At 49.6% G+C, this 22202-nt stretch overlaps 1 protein-coding gene across 2 annotated transcripts; it reads right to left on the bottom strand.

The window, feature by feature from the left end:
• Positions 1–54: 54 nt before the first annotated feature.
• mmrn2a (multimerin 2a) lies at positions 55–18106 on the bottom strand. Of its 2 annotated transcripts, XM_086174305.1 has the most exons (11): positions 17923–18106; positions 12364–12489; positions 11811–11917; positions 11300–11368; positions 8172–8438; positions 4563–5065; positions 4307–4486; positions 3769–4230; positions 1634–1997; positions 943–1365; positions 55–641 (listed from the first exon to the last, which is right to left on the bottom strand). In XM_086174305.1, the coding sequence occupies exons 1-11, from the start codon at positions 18078–18080 to the stop codon at positions 253–255; spliced, it is 3048 nt and encodes a 1015-aa protein (XP_086030431.1). In that variant the 5' UTR covers positions 18081–18106; the 3' UTR covers positions 55–252. The 2 variants fall into 2 exon arrangements, with proteins under 2 accessions (XP_086030431.1, XP_086030440.1); XM_086174314.1 differs by lacking the exon at positions 11300–11368.
• Between the last annotated feature and the right edge of the window lie 4096 nt (positions 18107–22202).

Raw genomic sequence — 22202 nt, 5'->3', positions numbered from 1 at the left:
AGGAGACGCGTCTTCGTTTCTGTCGGTGGAGAAACCAGGCTGAGGAGCACGTAGATGTTTAAATAGAAACTCTGTTTATACAGTTTAGCAAACAATAGTGACCCCACCAGGAACACGAATGATCTTCCTCCCCAGGAACCCCCCTTTTCCCCCGAGTCCGGAAAAGTCCAAGAAAATACCAAAACACAAGCTTCTTCTGAGTCCGATTGCGTGAACGTTGGCGCTGGACGGACGGGTGGAGGTTCAATGTCCTCAAGCGTCCTGGTGGATCAGCTTCACGCCCATCACATTGTCCTCTGACCGCGTCCAGGCGCCGCTCCTCAGCTCCACCAGCATCTCCTCCCCTTCCTCCAGGTGCAGGATGGTCTTCCTGGTGATGGGACCCTGATGTTGCTCCACCTCCCGCAGCAGAGTCCGAGCTTCTCCGCCGTCGCTCCTCAGGACCAGGTGGGCGTCGCCGGGCTGGAGGTCCAAGGTGAGAACGAACAGGTACCGGCCGCTCGCCGGGGCGGAGAAGGTCCCGGCGCCGGCGTAGAACCTCCGTCGGTTCACGGATTCCTCAAAGGTGACGACGCCCCGAGAGGCGCCGCTCGGGAAACGTCCGAAGAAGAGGAGGGAGGGGTCGGACCGGTGGAGGTCACCTGGGAGGAGAAGCGCATCCACTCAGGGAAGAAGCTCTGAAGGAGGACAAACTCCAGCTCACAGGTCAGGATGGAGGTCCAGACCGGCTCCCGGTTCTTCATCCCTCAGCAGATCTAGATGTTCCTCGAGCGTGAAGTCGCAGCTGATAGTCTACCGTGTTTTGTATCTGCGTTCTTCACCGCGCTGGCTGAGGAACACTCCGAAGTTCTAGCTTGCGGGGTTTAAAACCCGAGAACATCTACGTTTTCATCATAAACCTGGACCAAACCATCTAATATGTTGGAGATGACGTCCACTCACCCTCGGCCACCCTCTTGTTCCTCCGATGCTCTCCTCCTGCTCTCCTCTCCTTCTTCTTCACCAGCTGCCACAGCTTATCCAGCTCCAGCGTGGCGTCCGAGTTCGCCAGCACGTCGGCGTTGCTGAAGATGTTCTTGAACGTCCTCAGGTGCTCCTCCAGCCCTCTCTTCAACCACATCACCTCCGCCTGCAGCGCCGCCTCCCTGCCAGCGGCCGAGCAGCCGTCGCAGGGTTTCTCCTCCAGGTGGAGCACCTTCAGCTTCAGCTCCTGGACGACCTTCTCCAGCTTCCAAAGGTCTCCACCGTCGCCTCCCGGCGGCAGGAGGAGCTGCTGCTCCCTGACTGGAGCGCCGCCGCTGCTCCTCTTCACGTCAGACCACGACGAAGAGGGCTGGTCGGCGGACGGCACTTCCTCCGAGCCTCCTGGAAACACAGACGGTATCAATTGAGAAGCTCTGGACGTTCTCCCCTCCTTCTGGTGTTCATCTGCTCCATCACATCCAGCCTTGGCCTGGAACCGTCTTCTCAAATCTTGTGGAACCTGCCGACCGGAGCATTTTTGGCATCGAGGGGACTCGACCGAGTCCTCCTGGCCAGATGCTCGGTCGCGATCCCGCGTGACTCAGATCCGAGTGTTCTATCATCAAGTTCTCGCCTGCTTCTGGTAGAACACCAACCCCTGGGCAGGTACCTTGCCTGCGGCCCAGCAGGGAGCCGATGCTCCCGCTCTGCTCCTTCAGCTGCTCCTGCAAGCTCCTCATCTGCTCCCTCAGCGCCGGGATGGAGTTGGCCTCCTGCTCGTGGATGGGCCACTCCAAGAACTCCAGGATCTCCTCGCCCATCATCAGCTCCAGCACGTCGCTGTGCCGGATGGCGTCCTTCAGCAGGGAGTTGAAGGAGCTGGACAGGTGTCTCATGTCCTCCGTCAGCCTCCCGTCCGTGTCCTTCAGCCCGGCGACCTCGGCCGTCGCCAGGGAGACGGCGCCGCCGAGGCGGGTCAGGCTCTGGTCCAGAGTCCTGGTCCTGCTCTGCTCCGCCATCAGAGCCTCCTTCACCTGCAGGAGGGGAACGCGAGCAAGATGATGGTATCTGCAGGGTCTTTCCTACCTGAAGATATCAGACTTTTTTTAATTCCTCTCCCTTCAGTCGCAGGGAATCTTAAAATCTTAAAACCTCAAAAAAAAAAAAAAAAAAAAAAAAAAAAAAATCACCCATTATTGTAAATTGTAATAATTTAGACTGTAATAATTTAATAATAATAATAATAATACATCGGATTTGTCCAGCGCTTTGATACTCAAAGATGCTTTACAAGTGAAACACAGAATTTATCTGTATATATTTTCATAACTGCAATATTTTTTCACACTTGTGCACTCCTTATCTTTCACTTGTTACTGGAAACACTTTATACTTTATTTGTATTTCTTATTCTCCCTTTTTCTCTTATTTTTCACCGTTTATAAAATTTTTCGACTATTACATTATTACATTACATTGCATTTGGCAGACGCTTTTATCCAAAGCGACTTACAATAGAGGACATAAGGACTGCAAATACACTTGCAAATACACGATGCACAGGAAATATACAGAACAGTAAGCTTGGGTTAGTTTAGTTTTTTTTTTTTTTTTTTTTTTTGACAAAGACATACACGAACAGACACACACACACACACACACACACACACTGCACAGCCTAACTTGCTGCCTAACCTGATCTGGGGCATCAGCGCCGTAAAAAGGCCTGAAAGAGAACAGTTTTTACCTGTTTCTTGAAGGTTGAGATAGATGATGCTAGTCTATTATTTATTATTATTATTACTATTATTTTTTATTATTCACAACATCAGCCTCAAGATGGACTCTACCACAGCGGCCCCAAACAAAGTTGCAAAAAAACCTCGGCGTCATGTCTGACGATCAGCTGTCATTCTCCTACCGTATTACATCAACTGCCCGGACCTGCAGATTTGCGCTGTACAACCTTCAGAAAATCAGACCCCACCTGACCCGAACAGTCGGCACAGCTATTGGTTCAGGCCATGGTCGTCTCCCGCCTGGACTACAGCAATTCCCTCCTTGCCGGACGACCCGCTTGTGCAATAAAACCACTGCAGATGGTACAGAATGCTGCAGCACGGTTGGTATTCACTCAACCCAAAAGGGCTCATGTTACACCTCTGTTCGTCCAGTTGCACCGGCTACCAGCAGCTGCCAGGATCAAGCACAAGGCCCTGACCCTGGCCTTCAAAACCACCTCAGGAACAGGTCCAGCATATCTGACCGAAATGATAAGACCTTATGTTCCCGGCAGAGAGCTGCATTCCTCTAAAACAAACCTACTAGCAGTACCTTCTGCTCGCTCTAAGCGATCTCAGGCAAAACTGTTCTCAGTTCTACTACCTCAGTGGTGGAACAAACTTCCAGAGGCAACAAGACTAGCATCATCTCTCTCAACCTTCAAGAAACAGGTAAAATCTTTTCTCTTTCAGGACTTTTTACTGCGCTGATGCCCCAGATCAGGTTAGGCAGCAAGTTAGGCTATGCAGTGTGTGTGTGTGTGTGTGTGTGTACGTTTGTGTACGTCTTTGTCAAAAAAAAAAAAAAAAAAAATTAACTAACCCCAGCTTACTGTTCTGTATATTTCCTGTGCATCGTGTATTTGCAAGTGTTATTTGCAGTCCTTATGTCCTCTATTGTAAGTCGCTTTGGATAAAAGCGTCTGCCAAATGCAATGTAATTATTGTTATATTATTCTCGTAACGCTGGCACAACAATTTCCTTCGGGATAAATAAAGTTGTTATTCTGCGGCCCTCCCTGACCTGCTGCAGGCCTCGCTGCAGGGCGTCCACCGCCGGCTCCCAGTCGTTGGCGTCCACCCACTGCTCCGCCCCTCCGCCGTCCTCCTCCAGGGACAGGCGGTTCTGGTTGGCCAGCTCCGTCACGTTCTCCAACCTCCTCTCCAACCGGGCCACGGCGGCCTTCAACCCCTTGCAGTCGCAGTCTGAGGACGAGGTGTTCCTGTAGAGGACGGTGTAGAGGTAGTCCACGTCCACGTCCATGTCCTGCAGCCGCTGGCCCTGCTGGCTCAGGTTCCCCGCCAGCTCTCCAACCCGCGTCAGCACCGTCACCTTGGCCGCCTCCACCTCCAGGCCCGTCTCCATGTACTGGATCTGGGCGTTGCGAGCCGTCCTGTTCGCCAGCTCCTCCAGCGCCTTCAGGTCCTGCTTGAGGCTCCGGACGGACCCGGACGCCACGTCCACGTCCTCCACCAGCCCGTCCACCTGGAGACGACCGTCAAACCATCGGCTTTCTCCGAGAAGCTCAACGGACGAACACCCGAGGAACGGGGTGACTCACCTTCACGATGTTGCTGACCACCGCGTTGTCCAGGCGATCGATGGCCTCCCAGATGGCGGCGGTGTCCGGCGGGGACGGCGAGTGTTGGATCGGGGCGGCGGTGTCCGGCGTGTCCCCGGGGAGCCGGTCCCGGTCCACCTTCAGCTCAGCCAGCGTGGAGTTCACGGCCTGCAAGCTGACCTGGGAGGAGAACGTATGCTCCGTCCTCGGATCGGGTATGGATTGGGGAAAGTTGACGCGTTTCCCGGGAACCCACCTGCAGCGCCTTCTGCTGCCGCTTCATCTTCATGTCCAGGTCGGTTTTGAAGCTGGTGAGGTTGTAGTGCAGCATCGCGTGCTGGGAGTGCAAGCCTGTCTCTATGTGGGCCCGTTGGCCTTCTAGCTGGCCCCGGAGCTCCCGCAGCTGCCGGAACACCTCGTCCAGTTTGGCCTCCAGACGTTCCTCCGCCGTCCCGTGCAGCTCCGGCTCGGCGGGAGCGGCCATCCTGGACTCCGCCTCCAGCTGGCTGCTCTTCAGCTGGGACACGTCGCCGGCCAGGAGGTTCACCTGCCAGGCCAGGTGCTCCAGGGAGCGGTTGAAGCCCTCCAGGACCGGCTGGAGCTGCGACATGACCAGAGCCATCATGTGCGGGACCGGAAGGGCCGAGGGGACGTCGTGGTAGGGCGACACCACGGCCTCCAGCTTGTCCTCCAGGTGGTCCTCCAGGTGGTCCTCCAGGGGGTCCTCCAGGTGGTCCTCCAGGTGGTCCTCCAGCTCATCTGCAGCAGTAAATAGTGACCTTCTCAGTCAAAGAAACACCACATGTTTAATTTGTTAAAAACTCACGTTGACAGAAGCCAGGTCAGAGGTCACTGGTCGTGATGTGCTGTTTGAAAAGAGCCCTGTGTGTGTGTGTGTGTGTGTGTGTGTGTATGCTCTAGTGTTCTGACAGATCTTCGGTGAAGGCCCAGCAGAAACTGAACTGGTAACCCGACCGCCGACGATGTGAGAAGAAGCGCCGAGAAAAACGTCAGCTGGGACTTTGAAAACAGGGTGTTTGTGTTCCAGCAGGAAGCTCCGCCCCCTTCTGTGAAAACACACTCCCCGGTGATCCCTGACTCCCGGAGGCTCTGACAGGGAAGCGGTTAACTTTCCACAAATCACAATAAACACGCCGCTGCTCGGAAAATAACACGCCTGCCGAACCTCCGTCTTGTCTCGCGGCGAGCTCCACGGGGCCGGCAGGTGCCTTCAGGCGTCCTCAGGTGCGGCCATTCAACGCTGATTTTAGATTTCTGCGAAATCTGGCGAGGAACCAGCGGCGAAAAGCGAGTAACACACACACACACACACACACATAAGCTCGTCCGCCTGCCGATGAAAACAAATACGTCTGCGTTTTCTTTGGCTCGTTTTCAGGAAACTCCACCTGCAGCGCGTTTGGATGAAAACAAACGCCAGCGATCCGAGAGCTGTGATTGGACCGGAGGCGTCACGTGACCCGGCGACCAGGAGATGCTTTTTTTGGGAAGGAGATGAAAGAGGCCCTCGAAGGCGAATGACGGATAGGTCGCCCCGGGGGTTCCAAGGGTCCGTGTCGTCGTGAAACAGCGGGGCTGTCAATCACTCACGGTGAGCGAGCGGGTCGCCACGGCAACCGTGGCGGCCATGTTTTTATGTTTGCAGAAGCACAAACCCGCTTGATGGGGTTCAGGTGCTCCACCTGGAAACACTCCGGGGGCTTTTAAAACGTAACACAACCTGGTTCCGGAGGGCATGGTGTGTGTGTGTGTTTGCCTCAGGACACTGCAGTGGGGACACACACACACACACACACACACACACACACGCGTGCCCTGACCCCGGCCTCTTTCATCACAGTGTGTTTTCATAAGGAAGAACCCACATGCCGGTTCCTGACAGGTCAAAGGTCGCAGTACAGTGAGGCCACCATGTGACAGGAAGTTGCAGGTCACCTCCAGCTGCAGGCTGCGGGCCGCGGGGGGGGAGGTTGTGTGTGAAACCAAACGCCCGGTCGGTCAGCTGGCAGCGTTTCCATCTAATGACTGTCGGCGTGATTTACGGCGGCGCTGCCAGACGCTTCCTGTCGGCCTCGGTGCGTCTCCGGGGCCCGGAAGGGGGACGGGGGTCCCGAGCCTCGGGGACCCGGCGGATCCGGCAGGAGCCCGGGTTGGAAGGAACAGGTGGACCAGCGGTCCGTGGCCGTCCAGACGCCGGTGAAGATGGCGCCCGAACAAATGTGTGTGTGAGCTCATAGTACGAGGGCAGGAACCCCCACAGAGGGGATGATGTCATGGCCGATGAGGTCAAAGGTCATGGAGGGGAAAGCCGGAGAAAAGGCCAAAGACGCAACATCCGGGGAGGTGATGTCATGCACCGCTGACACTATACCTGGACTCCACACACACACACACACACACACACACACACACACACATACTTGAGACAGACGAAAGAAAGAGAGGATGTCCGCCGTAGGAAGTGTGTGTCTAGATGCATGTTTACCGGTGTTGTAATAGCAGCGCGTGTGTGTGTGTGTGTTCCTGTATTATCCGTGTGTGTGTGGGTGTAAACAGCGCTACGTGTATGTGCATTGTGAGGAATCGACGCCTTCCTCCGCCACAACAAATAGTCCCGCCAGCGTCTGCAGGTCCAGGTCCTCTGAAGGGATGGAAACCTGAGTGTGTGTTTCATTGTTCCAGCGCCTCGTCGGATGTGAGGGAGACGACCTTCATTATTTACATTTTTATATGTTTATTATGCATTTTACACACACACACATATACCTATATGTCTACCTATATGTCTATGTAGATATGTACATTTCATTACATACATCATCATAATAATAATTATATAAATGATTATAATAATGTGCTTATAATAAATTTGTAATATGATACAATGTGTTACAATGATGTGTTTTAGAATATATTAAAAATCCATTCGTAGTATATTTGTGACTTATAAGAGTGATGTGTTTTAAAATATATTTAGAACATATTCAATATATAAATATTCATATGAAACGGTATTGTGTTTAAAAATATATATAAATATTCTTTATAAAATTTAGAACAGAGTGGTGTGTTTTAAGATGTATTTCAAATGTGTTTAAATATATGTGTTTTATATATATATATATATATATATATATATATATATATAGATAGATATATTATTTAATACATGTGTTTATTATGTATTTTCCATATTTTTATAATGTTTCAGTTCATTACATACATAACACATAACACAATTATGTGTTTTAGAATATATTCAAAATAGTTTGTAACATATTTCTAACTTATAACAGTGATATGATTTAGAATATATTTATTTTATATTTGATATATATGTATATATATATATATATATATATATATATATATATATATATATATATATATATAAACAATTGTTTTTTTTTAAAAAAAAACAACATATTCTTTATAAAATAAAGAACAGAGTGTGTGTTTTAAGATGTATTTCAAATGTGTTTAAATATATTTGTAATTATATGTAAAATTTAATATATTATGTGCATATTTTTATGTATGTGTTACATTTCATTACATATATACATGCATCATAATAGTAACGATATTAATCATCATAATAGAATGTTTAGAATAAATGTTTACATAGTGATATGATTTGAAATATATTTATAATACATTCAATATGTTTATATGAAATAGTGAGGTGTTTTAAAATATATATAAACATATTCCTTATAAATTATGGTGCGTTTTACAATGTATTTGAAATCTGTTTTAGTGCACTTGTAATATATTTATAACATGTAGCCCCCTTTGAATCAGGGTGTTTGGTCCAGTAGAAAGTGTGATGGCTGGAACTCACCTGCGGCGCTGCGAGGCAGCGGCGGGGGGTCGGCGGTGGGGCCCTGAGTGCCGTGGGCGCCGTGGACGCCGTGGGTGCCGTGGACGCCGTGGGTGCCGTGGACGCCGTGGACGCCGTGGGTACTGTGGGGGTGGCCTGAGTCTGGAACAGTGTGTGTATCATTGTGTGGGAGGGCTGGGGTCGGCGTGCTGAGCCAGGCCTGGTCGTCGCTCTGCTCGCGATGGTGGACGCCGTGTTGGAGCTGCTGCTGCTGCTGCAGACGGACGCCTAAAACACACAGGTTGGATTTTTACCCGGCAGAAGAAGCTTTACTTGTAGTGAGGTGAACCGGTGGCCTGCAGGCGGAGAGGAGGGAGAAATAAACCCATGTGATTGGATGGAGCTATCTTGTCAAGCCTGCTGCCTTCCAACTCCACCTTCTGATCCTCCACCTCCATCCAACCTTCCAACTCCACCATCTGATCCTCCACCTCCATCCAACCTTCCAACTCCACCATCTGATCCTCCACCTCCATCCAACCTTCCAACTCCACCATCTGATCCTCCACCTCCATCCAACCTTCCAACTCCACCATCTGATCCTCCACCTCCATCCAACCTTCCAACGTCACCATCTGATCCTCCACCTCCATCCAACCTTCCAACTCCACCATCTGATCCTCCACCTCCATCCAACCTTCCAACTCCACCATCTGACCCTCCACGAACCATCTCCATCCCTGAATTTTCTTGGTTCTGCAGGACCTGGCAGCCAATGTTCTCCAATCATCTCCCCTCCTGTCAGCAGGTCCAGCAGGATCTCCATCGTCCACCGGAAGGTTCCAGGGTGAAGCCCGTTCTTGACTCTCCTGATCAGGTTGTGTCTCACCCTCCTCCGGCGTTTGCGGTCCAGGAGATCATCTTGTCCTCGGCTTCTGACCGGGTTTGTGGTCCTGAACTGGCACCTTCCAGTTCTGGAGATCATCTCGGCGAAAAACCGTGGCGGCTTTCACCGCTACCGCGGCAACGCGTGTCACGTCGGGTCGGCCGGAGGCTCCGCCCCCTCGGGACACCTGCCGAGGACCAGAAGGTCACGGTGGCCTCCTGGTGATGACTCACGCCGCTTTCTTTCTTTCTGTTTTGAATTTGAAGTGTTCCTGTCTTTGTGTCGGGGGGGCGGGTGACCTCATGGCGGCGTCCCGGCAGGATGCGGATGAATCGTGGGCGGAGCCATTACCAGTTTCATTATTACCAAAATTCCCATTTTGGGAGCTCAGCAGAACAAAAACAAAACATCTAGTTCTCCTCTATATTTGACATGGCTAAGAATAAGCTCCAAACACACACACACACACACATCTCAGTGTGTGTGTGTGTCCTGGCATTGTCAACAGAAACCAATGATGGATTCCTCGGTCTCCATCAGCCAATCACTCGTCTCCATCCAACCTTCTCCTCTCACACTTCTTCTTCTCCAACCATCTCCTCCTGTCCCGTCCAATTTTGCCAAATTGAGCCCAGCGGGTTTGTCGTCGTCGTCGTTGTTGATGTTGTTCCTGCAGCTTTGAGATGATTCCTGCAGGTCACCTGCTGCCGGGGTGGTCCGAACACCATCCCGGGAAAGCTGAAGGTCACCATCTTGACCGGAGGAACCCGCTGACGTCCTCCTGTGGGTGAATGTTCTCCGACTTCCTCCCCCCTGGAGTTCACCTGGGGTCACGGCGCCCACGCAAGGACGCAGGAAGGAGGTTGGAGAGAGAAGATCAGGTCAGGTCGACGTCGGCTTCCTCCTGCATCGGGCGGGCGTGACCTTTCACCTCCTCTGGCGTTTGTGTCACTGTTTGCAGTGATGTGTGTGTGTGTGTGTGTGTGTGTGTCGGACCTTCTGCTGGTCCGCTGGAGCTGAGCGTCGTTCAGCACTTCACCGTTTCCTCACTTTGTTCCCGAGGCGGGGGTGAGTCAGCGGAGCGACGCTGATAGGATCCAGGGTGTGTGTGTGTGTGTGTGTGTGTGTGTGTGTGTGCATCTGGATCTATCTTTGTGAGGACCGGCTCCGCTTCTGCTCCGACCCGTGAGCTCCCGTCCAACATCTCAGATGTTAACGCCGGAGAAGAATGTGTGGAAACCCCCCTCCGCTCCAGTCCAAAGAAGAAATTCCAGAATTAGTCCGGGTTCATGAGAACTTTCAGTTTGGCGGCGATGCTCTGATGTCCAGTTGAGGTAGAAAAAAAAAAAAACACACACTTCCTGAGTGATGGAGGCGGGTTCGGGCTTTAAAAGGCATCCGGTTTCCAGCGAAAACACCGGCTCCGTCTTTTCCGCGTCCGCTTCCCGCCGTGTCGAGGCAGATGGCCGCCCGCGACCGCCTTCCCGCTCGGGCTGCGGTTCTGCAGCGTCGGGACCGGAGGGCTCGCCGTCTCGGGCTGACGCGGCGCCGGCAGGAAAGCCGTGTGACAAACAGGAAGTGTTTCATAACCCGCTTCCTGAGGTCGGAGTCACCGACCATCCAAAGGTCATTTTACTGCTAGCTGATGCGCCGCCAACGCTAACAACACTGGCCAGATTACAGTCCGGTGATTCATTCTTCTTTTTATTATTTCTATCTATCTATCTATCTATCTATCTATCTATCTATCTATCTATCTATCTATCTATCTATCTATCTATGTATTATTATTGTTATTGCTTTTATTTATTTATTATTATTATTATTATTGTTGTTGTTTATTAGCTATTTATGTATTTATTAATTAATTAATTATTATTATTATTATTATTGTTGTTGTTATTGTTATTGTTGCTATGGGTGATTAATAGTAATTTATCTCTATACCACTCATGATGTTTTTATTCTATAAGTGAGCTATGAGTGACCTTACTAACAATTTGCACAATTCTGGATTTTAATTTTCTATACATATCTATATATAGTCTTTTTATTATTACCATTTAAATTCATTTTTTGGATTATTTTTCATTACATTTTTTTTTTTTTTTAAATATAATTTTTTAAAATTTTTTTGTTCTTTGATATTTACAATTTGATACCGCTACCCCTTTGAGCCCCCCAATCGCCTCTAAGGTACAAATCATTTCTGATTCAGATTCTACCAGCCTCGCCCGGAGAAGCAAGAGGAGGTCGGCGTTACCTGGAGCGCGGCGTTCCACGCGAGACGCCTGCAGAGCGGCGGTCCTGGCGTCCCGCCGAGCTTCACCGACTGTCAGAGGAGAAGGAGACGGAAGGCGTTAAAGCTTCTGAGCGACAGGAAGGAGGACGGGAGGAAGCATGGAGGGGAGGGGAAGGTCCAGGGGAAAGTAGTTTTATTTATGGCGAGGACAAAAGAGGCCTCCTCACATCTAGTAAACACAGGACTTTCCCACAGACGCTCCAGAAAAGGCTGGACTAAGTTAAGCTCCTGGGCGACATCACTGATAAGCTGCTTCTGGACCTTTAAAATTAGAGTCCAGCAGAGGGAGGAGGGTCTGCAGATGTTCCACCTTGGACTTCTTCAGACAAACAACCACCGCGACCTTCTCGTTCTTCTTCACGACCACGTCCGCATCGACCTTCTCTATCCTGGCTTGATAATCTCGCGTCTCCTCGTCGACGTGTGTGTGTTTACGATGTGTTGTTGCCATGGTAACCGTGCATCTCCTGACCTGGCTCCTCGCAGTCGGCTCCTCCGTATCCGGGACAGCAGTGCCACTCCAGCGCCGTGACCACGTTCTTGTGCAGCCCGCACCTCGGATGCTCGGACAGCTTGTGTCTGAACACACACACACACACACACACACACACACGGTTAATTCATATCTGAAACGTAGCCATTGAATCCAGACCTCCAAAACACCAATGTTATGCAAAGCAGCCAGATAAAGTTCCTGAATGTTCTCCAGCTACTGGGGTCAGATGTTCTCCTGAAGTTGGGGTTCCAGGGCGTGGAGAATCTGCTCTGGGATCTGCAGATCCGGGTTCTTCAGACAACGTTCTTGTTCCTGTCTGTCCTACATCTTCTGATTCTCCGTGACCCGCTAGATGTTCCTCTGACTTTGTCTCGCTTGAGCTCTCGGACCTGAATCTTCTGGTTGAGAAGAACCTCCGACCTCCCTGTCCGAGTGAAGGTGTGTGTTCTGGAGCGGATCTTTCTCGCTCCTCCACCTCGGAGATGTTGTTGGACGGTGAAGCTTCATGGAGGTGTGTGTGTTTACTTACGTGGTGGTCCGCCGCCGGCAGTCGGGGTCGCTGCTGTCACAGGGGGTGAGGGATCTGACCGGGTACTTCTGGGAGCTGCACTTCACCAGGGTCACCACACGGTTCTTCACGAACGCACAACGGTTCCTGAACACACACACACACACACACAACGCAGGCTTGAGAACATCGCCTTCCAGCAGCGAAAGGTGTGTGAGATGTCCTCCGCCTCAAGACGCCCACTGGAAGTCTTCTAGAGACCCGATGAGGACCTCTTCTTCTCCGTGGACCTCAGAAGGCTTGGTAAAGGAACCCAGGTGCAGGAGGTCCAGGAGGTCCAGGAGGTTCAGGAGGTTCAGGAGGTCCAGGAGGGGTCACAGCTGGAGCAAAGGATCATGAGGGAAACACCAGCCAGGTGTGTGTGCCTTATGTGTGTGTGTGTGTGTGTGTGTTTAAAACTTGTATACGAGAGTGTTCACTGTGTGTGTGTGTTTACAACTTTTATATGAGTGTGTGTTCATTGTATGTTCGTGTTTGCTTGTATGTGTGTGTTCATTTTGTGTGTGTGTGTGTGTGTGTGTTTAAAACTTGTATATGACAGTGTTCACTGTGTGTGTGTTTACAACTTGTATATGAGTGTGTGTTCATTGTATGTGTGTGTTTGCTTGTATGTGTGTGTTCACTTTGTGTGTGTTTTTAAAACTTGTATCTCAGAGTGTGTTCATTGTGTGTGTTTACACCTTGTATGAGTGCGTGTTCATTGTGTGTATTTATGTGTGTGTTTTTAATGCTTGTAAGTATATGTGTGTGTGTGTGTGTGTGTTTACACCTTGTATGCGTGTGTGTTCATTGTGTGTATATGTGTGTATATGTTTACAACTTGTAAATGAGTGTGTGTTCATTATGCGTGCGTGTGTGTGTGCATTTACAACTTGTATATGAGTGTGTGTTCATCGTGTGTATATGTGTATGTGTGTGTGTTTACAACTTGTAAATGAGTGTGTGTTCATTGTGTGTGTGTTTACAACTTGTTTATGAGCGTATGTTCATTGTGTCTGTTTGTGTGTGTGTGTTTCCAACTTGTATATGAGTGTCTCTTCATTGTGTGTGTGTGTGTGTGTGTGTGTGTGTGTGTGTGTGTGTGTGTGCGTGTGTGTGTGCGTGTGTGTGTGCGTGTGTGTGTGTGTGTGTGTGTTTACTGTAACATTGAGCCGGAGGTCTCTGCCCTTCCTGCCCCCCCTTCTGCTGACTTCATGAGGAGTTTAAAGATCTTCTGGATGCAGAAACATCCCAAATGTTTCAACATTTCTATCTGATCCATAAAAATCAACCAAAAGGTTCTCCAGATGTTCCTCTGGAGTCCTTGAAGGAACGTCAGGTGGAGGAGCTGTTCCAACCCTGAGATGACTCGGACCTCTATTGTTTCCACACTAGAACATTCCTGCGTTTCCTCCTGACAGGACGTGACATCACTTCCTGCAGGGTGACGAGATGACATCACCGGGAGGAACAACCAACCAATCAGGACGCTCCTTTCGGGCTCTCCTTCATTCGGACGCCGGTCTCCTGCGTCTCGAGGAAAACATCTGAGCTCGATGTGTGTCACCTTTTAGGAAAGTTGGTTTTATGAAGGAGAAGAACCCTGGAGGACCTCCTCCTCTGCAGCTCTTCAGCTCCAACCCCCTCCACTGCGACCTGTGAGCGTCCCCTGGAAGCTCCGTCCTCCTCAGAACCTCCAGAGAAGATCTTCAGAACCATCCCCTGGTTGGATCCTCTGGAGCGTCAGTAGAAACCGAAACATCTCGTCGGTGAAGAATCAAAGAGTCCTTCTTTGGAGACATCTGGTGGTGGAGCTGCACGTCAGACGTGATGTTTGAAGGCCCACCGGTTCCTCCACCTACGTGATGGCGAGCCAGATAAGGCGGCGCTCTTTCCGTCCGCCTTATCTGGATCTCCTTGGAGGCGGAGCTTCTTCTTTCATCTGCCAGGAGCCGCCTGATAGCGGACGATGTGGCGGCGAACGATGCCTTCAAGGTCACGTTATCTTCACGTCGGTCTCTCTTTGATGGGCGTCCGTCTGAAAGAGCCGCCTCTTCATGCGCGATTAGCTTCTACTTTGATAGGATTTGGCTTCAGCGAGGTTCTGCTCACGACACGAGGTCCTGGAGAGGCGAGGAGAAGCTAATGTTCTTCTGAGCAGCAGCGGGATGTGATCTTCATCTCCATTTACCATCTTGTCTTCTGGTTGGACCAGCAGCTCGCCTTTGTTTTCCTGTGTAGGCTGACTGTTAGCTAAGTGTTAGCTGACTATTAGCTAACTGGTAGCTACATGTTAGCTGACTGTTTGTTAAGTGTTAGCTGACTGTTGGGTAAGTGTTGGCTAAGTGTTAGGTGACTGTTAGCTTAGTTTTCACTAAGTGTTCACTGACTGTTAGCTAAGTGATAGCTGAATGTTAGCTGACTCTTACCTAAGTGTTAGCTGACTGTTTGCTAAGTGTTAGCTGAGTGTTAGCTACGTTTTCGCTAAGTCTTCGCTGACTGTGAGCTCAGTGTTGGATGACTATTAGCTAAGTGTTAGCTATGTGTTAGCTGACTGTTACCTAAATGTTAGCTGACTGTTAGCTAGGTGTTAGCTGACCGTTACCTAACTGTTAGGTGACTATTTGCTAAGTGTTAGCTGACTGTTACCTGACTGTTACCTAAGTGTTAGATTGACTGTTAGTTAAGTGTTGGTGAAGTGTTAGCTACGTTTTCGCTAAGTCTTCGCTGACTGTTAGCTAAGTGTTAGATGACTATTAGCTAAGAGTTAGCTATGTGTTTGCTGACTGTTACCTAACTGTTAGGTGACTATTTGCTAAGTTTTCACTAAGTGTTAGCTGACTGTTAACTGCCTGTTAGTAACATTTTCGCTAAGTCTTCGCTGACTGTTAGCTAAGGTTTTGCTAAGTGTTAATCGAGCATTCGCTGAGGGTTGTTTTTTGTTGTGCAAGCACTTCCTGTTGTCTTCATGCGTCTGTAGACCATCTGAGATCCTTCTTTCTTCATCCCGTCACAGAAGCTCTTTATCCAAGTCCTTCAACTCAAACGATTAGCCGTTCAGGATCACGACTCCCCAAGAAGAAGCTGCTCCCTGATCTTAGATGTCAAGGTTGGATATCTTGGTGGATGAGTTGGAGGTCTCCTGAGGTGAGCGTGGTCTTCAGAGTCGTGAAGGTGGATGAAGAAGACCTCCACGGATTTGCTTGAAATTCCTGCAGACCTCCACGCCGTCTCCTCTGAACCCTTTCCACTTCATCAACACTTAACTATCTGTCGACCTTTGACCCCCGGGACCTCCGTCGTGCACCCACAGATAAAGAAGAAAAATAAGAAGCTGAGGAGCACCTTCTGCAAAGCTGCTCTCCATTACTCTCCAAACAAGAGCAGCGTTTATGAGGGCTGTGGTTGGAGCTGTGTTTCGGGGCGAGGGGGGCCGGGGGTTTCCGTCGGGGCCCCTGGGGGCCGTTTTATCCAGGAATCAGAGGACCAGGGGTCCCGACACAGACATCAGCCATCGTGGTTAATCCCTGTATTTAGTCTGCCTCCTCCTCCTCCTCCTCCTCCTCCTCCTTCTCCTTCTCCAACACCCCGGCTCTTTCCAGAAGCAACATTTCAACACATCTTGGAAGATCTCGCTCGGCTAAAACCGAAGCGCAGGAGCTTCTCAGATCGCCAAAGGAATGTGACGGAGGGACAGCATGTCGAGGTTTGAGACCTCCAGTTATCTCCTGGTTGTGAAGCTCTTCAGAGATATGATAGTGTCGCTGCATCGGTGGGAAAAGGGAGGAGGCCTTTTATTTTGAAAAAGGTGGAACTGAAACCGAGGACATTTCCTGTGGCTTCTCCCCTTCGCTTCCGATTCGGGGTTTCGGAAGTGGCCTCCGGAGGAACGCCGGCGGCCTGGTTCCTGCTTCGGACTCTGACTCACTTCTTCTGCTCTCACCCCAGGATACCAGAAAAATCGTTCCTGAAATCAAAATATGTGGAAATACTTTCATTTCCATGATGTGACGGAGCACGACTGGAGAGGCGTGGCCTTGTTTGATTGACAGCGGTCGGAGAGGCGTGGCCTGGATTGATTGACAGCAACGGAGAGGCGTGGCCTTGTTTGATTGACAGCAAGGGAGAGGCGTGGCCTCGTTTGATTGACAGCAGCCGGAGAGGCGTGGCCTTGTTTGATTGACAGCAAGGGAGAGGCGTGGCCTAGATTGATTGACAGCAGGTAAAGAGGCGTGGCCTTGTTTGATTGACAGCGGTCGAGAGGCGTGGCCTCTTTGATTGACAGCAAAGAGAGGCCTGGCCTCATTTGATTGACAGCAGGCGGAAAGGCGTGGCCTCTTTTGATTGACAGCAGCCAAAGAGGCGTGGCCTTGTTTGATTGACAGCAGCCAAAGAGGCATGGCCTCGTTTGATTGACAGCAGCCGGAGGGAGCGAGTGCGTATGATATTTTTTCTGCGCAGCTTGTTTTGAACCTGCTGTTCCACAAACAACGCAGGGGGCGTCCTTCAGGGCCTCGGGACAAAAGCGACCAAATGCGGTTCTTAATCACCTCGGCGCCGGACCCTCCGACGGCCCGACCAACGCGCACGTCCAAAAACCAAAACAGAAAACCATCCCATAATGTAGACGTGTGGCTCAGACGGTCAAACATCACCAACAGGTCGGCAGCTCAGAGGGGTTTAGAACGTTGAGTCCGAACCCCCTCCGAGGACCAGGAGCCACAGACCGGCTCGGTCTAATCCCTGGAGATCACGCAAAGGGGAGGACACCAACCGCTCATAAAGGTCATAAACCGTGTGTGTGTGTGTGTGTGTGTGTGTGTGTGTGTGTGTGTTCTCTGAAACGCTCCCCACTCAGAGCCTCTGAAGCCATGAGCATCAGACGCCACATGCCAGGCCTCCCACCCTTGTTGAGCCAAAGAAAACATAATAAATAGTCGGTCTGATGGAAACCAAATAGATGATCTGTAATGTGAAGGTCCAAGAGATCCAAGAGCGGCGGCCCGAAGCGTCATACGTGTGCGCTGGCGTGACGAAAGTGGCGTGACTTCCTCCTCCAGACGTACGGAGGAGCGGAGGCGCCATCGTTGATGAAGCGACACGAAGCGATGTCCGGATCCTCGTTCGGTTTTGGCGGCTAAAGCCTTTTCTGTTTGTGTTTGGCAACGTTCTGCTCAGCCCATCATCTCTGACCTTCTCCCTCTCTGGAGGCAGAAGGCCGCTGATCTGAGCAACCTCCAGATCAGCGTCTCCTTTAGCTTAGCATCGTCCTGCTCGGACGCTTTCGTCCTGATTTCCCGGTTTGGTGAACCGTTTTAGAAAACCGCCCCTCTCTTTTCCCCTCTTCCTCTGCCTGCGATGGAGTGATAGCGGGCTTCCTGTGTTCCCCTGCGCTGGAAGAGATGTTTTTCGGGGGGAAAAGCAGGAAGGAGCGATCCTCCCGCGGGATTGTCGCGACGCTTCGCGCGGGGAGAACGTCCCGCTCGGGACGATCTCGTACCTGCCGACGGCGGATCGAAAGGGATTTGAACGTGGACTCACCCGGACCGCGCCGCCACCGGTGGCGCCTCCGCGGCTCCGGAGATGGTGGTTCCTCCTCGCCGCTCCTCCTCCACCTCTTCGGGGTCCCTGTCTCGGACCTCGCAGCGAGCGCTGACCAGAAGACCCAGGACCAGCACCAGCTTCCCCAACGCCGTCATGTCTAACGCTGCCCGATCGCACCGCCGAGTGCAGGAGCGGGAGGCGGACGGCTGCTTTTAAACAGCTGGAAGGGGGAGGAAGGAGGCCACTCCCCTCACACACACACACACACACACACACACACACACACATAGTCTGCTGGTGGTCAGATGTTCTCTTCCTTCTTCCTGTCTCTACCATTGGGGGGAAAAAAAATCCAGTTTATGATTGTTTGGGTTCCTCTGAAGCTCTCGTGAACTTCATCTGGTTCAGACCAGGTGGAGCAAAGCAAGAGGGTGCGAAGCAGAGAAATGAGAGCTAGTGCTAGCCTGATAGCATTTGCTAGCCTGATAGCATTTGCTAGCCTGATAGCGTTTGCTAGTCTGATATCGTTTGCTAGTCTGATAGTGTTTGCTAGCCTGATAGCGTTTGCTAGCCTGATAGTGTTTGCTAGCCTGATAGCGTTTGCTTGTCTGATAGCGTTTGCTAGCCTGATAGTGTTTGCTAGCCTGATAGCGTTTGCTAGTCTGATATCGTTTGCTAGTCTGATATCGTTTGCTAGTCTGATATCGTTTGATGGCCTGATGGTGTTTACTAGCAGGTCAGAACAGCGGGGTCGCTGCCCATCTTCCGCCTTGAGCTGAAAACATACCTCTTCACCAAGCACTACCCCACTAATCACACTTAGCCCCCAAACCCCCCCCAGAAAAAAAAAAAAAAGTATGTTTCTGGTTCTGAGACGGCTATTTGGTTAAGTGGTCTCTTCCGACTTCCAACTATTGGTATTTTGGATCTTCGGTGACTGAATTGCACTTCTTGTAAGTCGCTTTGGATAAAAGGATCTGTCAAATGACTGTAATGTAATGTAATGTACTAGCCTGATAACGTTTGCTAGCCTGATAGCGTTTGCTGGCTTGATAGCGTTTGCTAGCCTAAGAGCGTTTGATAGCCTAATAGCGTTTGCTAGCCTGATAACGTTTGTTAGCCTGATAATGTTTGCTAGCCTAATAGCGTATGCTAGCCTGATATCATTTGCTAGCCTGATAACGTTTGCTAGCCTGATAGCGTTTGCTGGCTTGATAGCGTTTGGTAGCCTAAGAGCGTTTGATAGCCTAATAGCGTTTGCTAGCCCGATAATGTTTGTTAGCCTGATAATGTTTGCTAGCCTAATAGCATATGCTAGCCTGATATCATTTGCTAGCCTGATAATGTTTGCTAGCCTGATAGCGTTTGCTGGCTTGATAGCGTTTGCCAGCCTAATAGCGTTTGCTAGCCTCATAATGTTTGCTAGCCTGATAGCGTTTGCTGGCTTGATAGCGTTTGCTAGCCTAAGAGCGTTTGATAGCCTAATAGCGTTTGCTAGCCCAATAACGTTTGTTAGCCTGATAATGTTTGCTAGCCTAATAGCGTATGCTAGCCTGATATCATTTGCTAGCCTGATAACGTTTGCTAGCCTGATAGCGTTTGCTGGCTTGATAGCGTTTGCTAGCCTAAGAGCGTTTGATAGCCTAATAGCGTATGCTAGCCTGATAACGTTTGTTAGCCTGATAATGTTTGCTAGCCTGATAGTGTTTGCTAGCCTGATAGCGTTCGCTAGCCTGATAGTGTTTAAGAATAAGAATAAGAACAACTTTACTTATCCCAAAGGAAATTGTTGTGCCAGAGTTTCAAGTAAAACATAACGATAATAAAAAAATAGTAAGAAATTGTATAAACAGTATAAAAAAGAGGGGAGAACAAGACATACAAATTAAACTATAAAGTTTCAAAGTAACAAGTCAAGGCTATAAAGTGTCTTAAGGCAGGGGTGTCAAACTCATTTCTCATGGCGGGCCACATACGGCCTTGGTAGATGTCAAGTGGGCCGGACCGTTAAAATAATGGCATACTCAGCAATAAATAACCAAAATATCATGTCTGTCCTCTGTTTTGATGTAAAGAAGTACAAGAACATTAGGAAAATCTTGGAATTTCATGAACAATCCCTTTACAAAACATTTCATGAAACACCTCATATTTCCTTCGGCAAAAGTGAAATTTACTTCTATCATTCACATGTTTGCATTGCAATCATGTGATCATGTGATCCCACTGATCGTACAAAGGCACAAAACTTTAACAAGTAATTGGTGTTGAAAAATATAGTAATGCACTTTAAGATTGAATGAGACCTATAAAGAAAGGGATTTTTAAACCATTTACACATGTGCATATAAAATCTGAATTGAATCCCCGCCTACACCCTACAAACTAAAAAGAGTGCTATTAAATGTGTAAGGATGTGAGTATTCACTCGTCCTGTAAATGTGTAAACTTCATCCATAAAACATGCATACACATACAATATATACTGAAAATGTATGGAGTTGCATGAAAATTGAATTCCATCATACTAGTTTGTAGTGAAGCTGGTGACTAACATTAAATTGTACTTTTTCGCTAGCAATTAGCTAGCCGGCTTTTACCGCTGCTTCGCCGATTTCTCAGCTATGGATGAAAGTGGACGCTGTTTCCTCAGACCGGCCAGCAATTGGTTGATCTTATCTCCTCTCAGTTTTCTTTGCAAGCTGTCATATTTTTCGCTCTGATGAGTCTCGTAGTGGCGCCGTATATTATATTCTTTAAATACCGAAACTTGTTGCAAACACGCCAAGCACGAAGGTTTCCCGTGCGTCTCCGTAAATAAATAGGACGTAGTCCGTTTCTTCTTTGAAAATTCTACACTCTTTAACTACTTTTCTCTATTTTGATAACGACATTTTGGCTAATGAGGGCGTAGCGGGGAGGTAGAGAACAGGGTAGAAAAAAACATCATAACAAGCAGCAGGTGGTGCATTGATAACGTCTGCTGATTGGTCCGTCTCAGTGATGCGGATTGCCGTCTACTCTGACCAAAATAGTGCGCCCCCTAGCGGAAAATACTTGAATTGCATTTAATTAAAAAAATAAATCCTTGTCTTTTATGCATTTTTTCACTTTCAGAATTATCCTGCGGGCCTGGTCGAACCCCTTTGCGGGCCGTATGTTTGACAACCCTGTCTTAAGGTCTGCTGGTTTGCTAGTCTCATTACGTTTTGCTCGCCTGATAACATTTTCTGGCTTGATAGCATTTGCCAGCCTGATAGCGTTTGCTAGCTTGATAGCGTTTGCTAGCTTGATAGCATTCACTAGCCTGCGTCAGTGTGTGTGTGTGAGGTCTGGAGAGTCACTTGTCAGGTTCTGGGTCCACTAGAGTCCACGTGGCGAGAAAGAGGGGGAACGTTTGAACCAGGATAATAATTAGTTATTAAAAAACCCAATGAAGCCGCAGAACCATCTGGAGATGCTCGCTCTGGTCTTCCTCCTGCAGATGATGGACCTGCGGCGTTCTTCACGCCCAGATGTTTGTGTTTTCTCTTCCTGCCTCGGTCCGTCCTCTCCTCCTCCTCCTCTTCCTGCAGGACGAGAAGAACGGAGGAGAACCTCCTTCCTTCCTCCTTCTTTCCATCGTTTCGTCTTCGGACCTCCTCGGAGGAGGTGAAGGTTCCTGAGCGGGCCGGAGGAGCTCCGGCTGGAGAGGAGAGGGAAGTACATGATGTATGGAAGCGCGTCCGACAAGTGGATCTGGACGATCTGGAAGGGTTTGGCGGGAATGAGAGAGTCCCGCTGCCGGTCGATGACGTCATCCGAGCCTGCGGGAGCGGGGCCGCTGCTGCGGGGGTTTGTCGCCATCTGCCGGTGAGACACGCAACGGCTCCTGGACGACAACCTGCAGGCTGGAGGGCGAAGATCACTCTACTTTATCTCCTTATCAACTCTCCTTTCCTCCTCCCCTCTCCTCTTTCCTTATCTCCTCTCCTCTTTTCTTATCTCCTCTCCTCTCTTTATCTCTTTTCCTTTCCTTATCTCCTCTTTTCCTTTCCTTATCTCCACTCCTCTTTTCTTATCTCCTTTCCTTTCCTTATCTCCTCTCCTCTTTCCTTATCTCCTCTCCTCTTTTCTTATCTCCTCTCCTCTCTTCATCTCTTTTCCTTTCCTTATCTCCTCCTTTCCTTTCCTCCTCCCCTCTCCTCTTTCCTTATCTCCTCTCCTCTTACCTTATCTCCTCTCCTCTTTCCTTATCTCCTGTCCTCTCCTTATCTCCTCTTCTCTCCTTATCTCCT

This window comes from Fistularia commersonii, chromosome 2 (genome assembly GCF_037954325.1).
Source record: "Fistularia commersonii isolate RoL2024-O1a breed Wild chromosome 2, RoL_Fcom_v1.0, whole genome shotgun sequence".
In the NCBI taxonomy this organism is placed as follows: domain Eukaryota; kingdom Metazoa; phylum Chordata; class Actinopteri; order Syngnathiformes; family Fistulariidae; genus Fistularia; species Fistularia commersonii.
Note: the sequence above shows the minus strand (reverse complement) of the source record. Positions and strands in the feature narration are given on the sequence as shown.

Bases quoted from the DNA above. Each gene is read 5' to 3' on its own strand.
- mmrn2a (XM_086174305.1), bottom strand. From the start codon at position 18,080: ATGACGGCGTTGGGGAAGCTGGTGCTGGTCCTGGGTCTTCTGGTCAGC. The intron at 11,918-12,363 runs GTAAGTAAACAC...GTGTGTGTTCAG, and splicing joins TGCCGGCGGCGGACCACCAC to ACACAAGCTGTCCGAGCATC. The intron at 5,066-8,171 runs GTGAGTTCCAGC...TTACTGCTGCAG, and splicing joins GCTGCCTCGCAGCGCCGCAG to ATGAGCTGGAGGACCACCTG.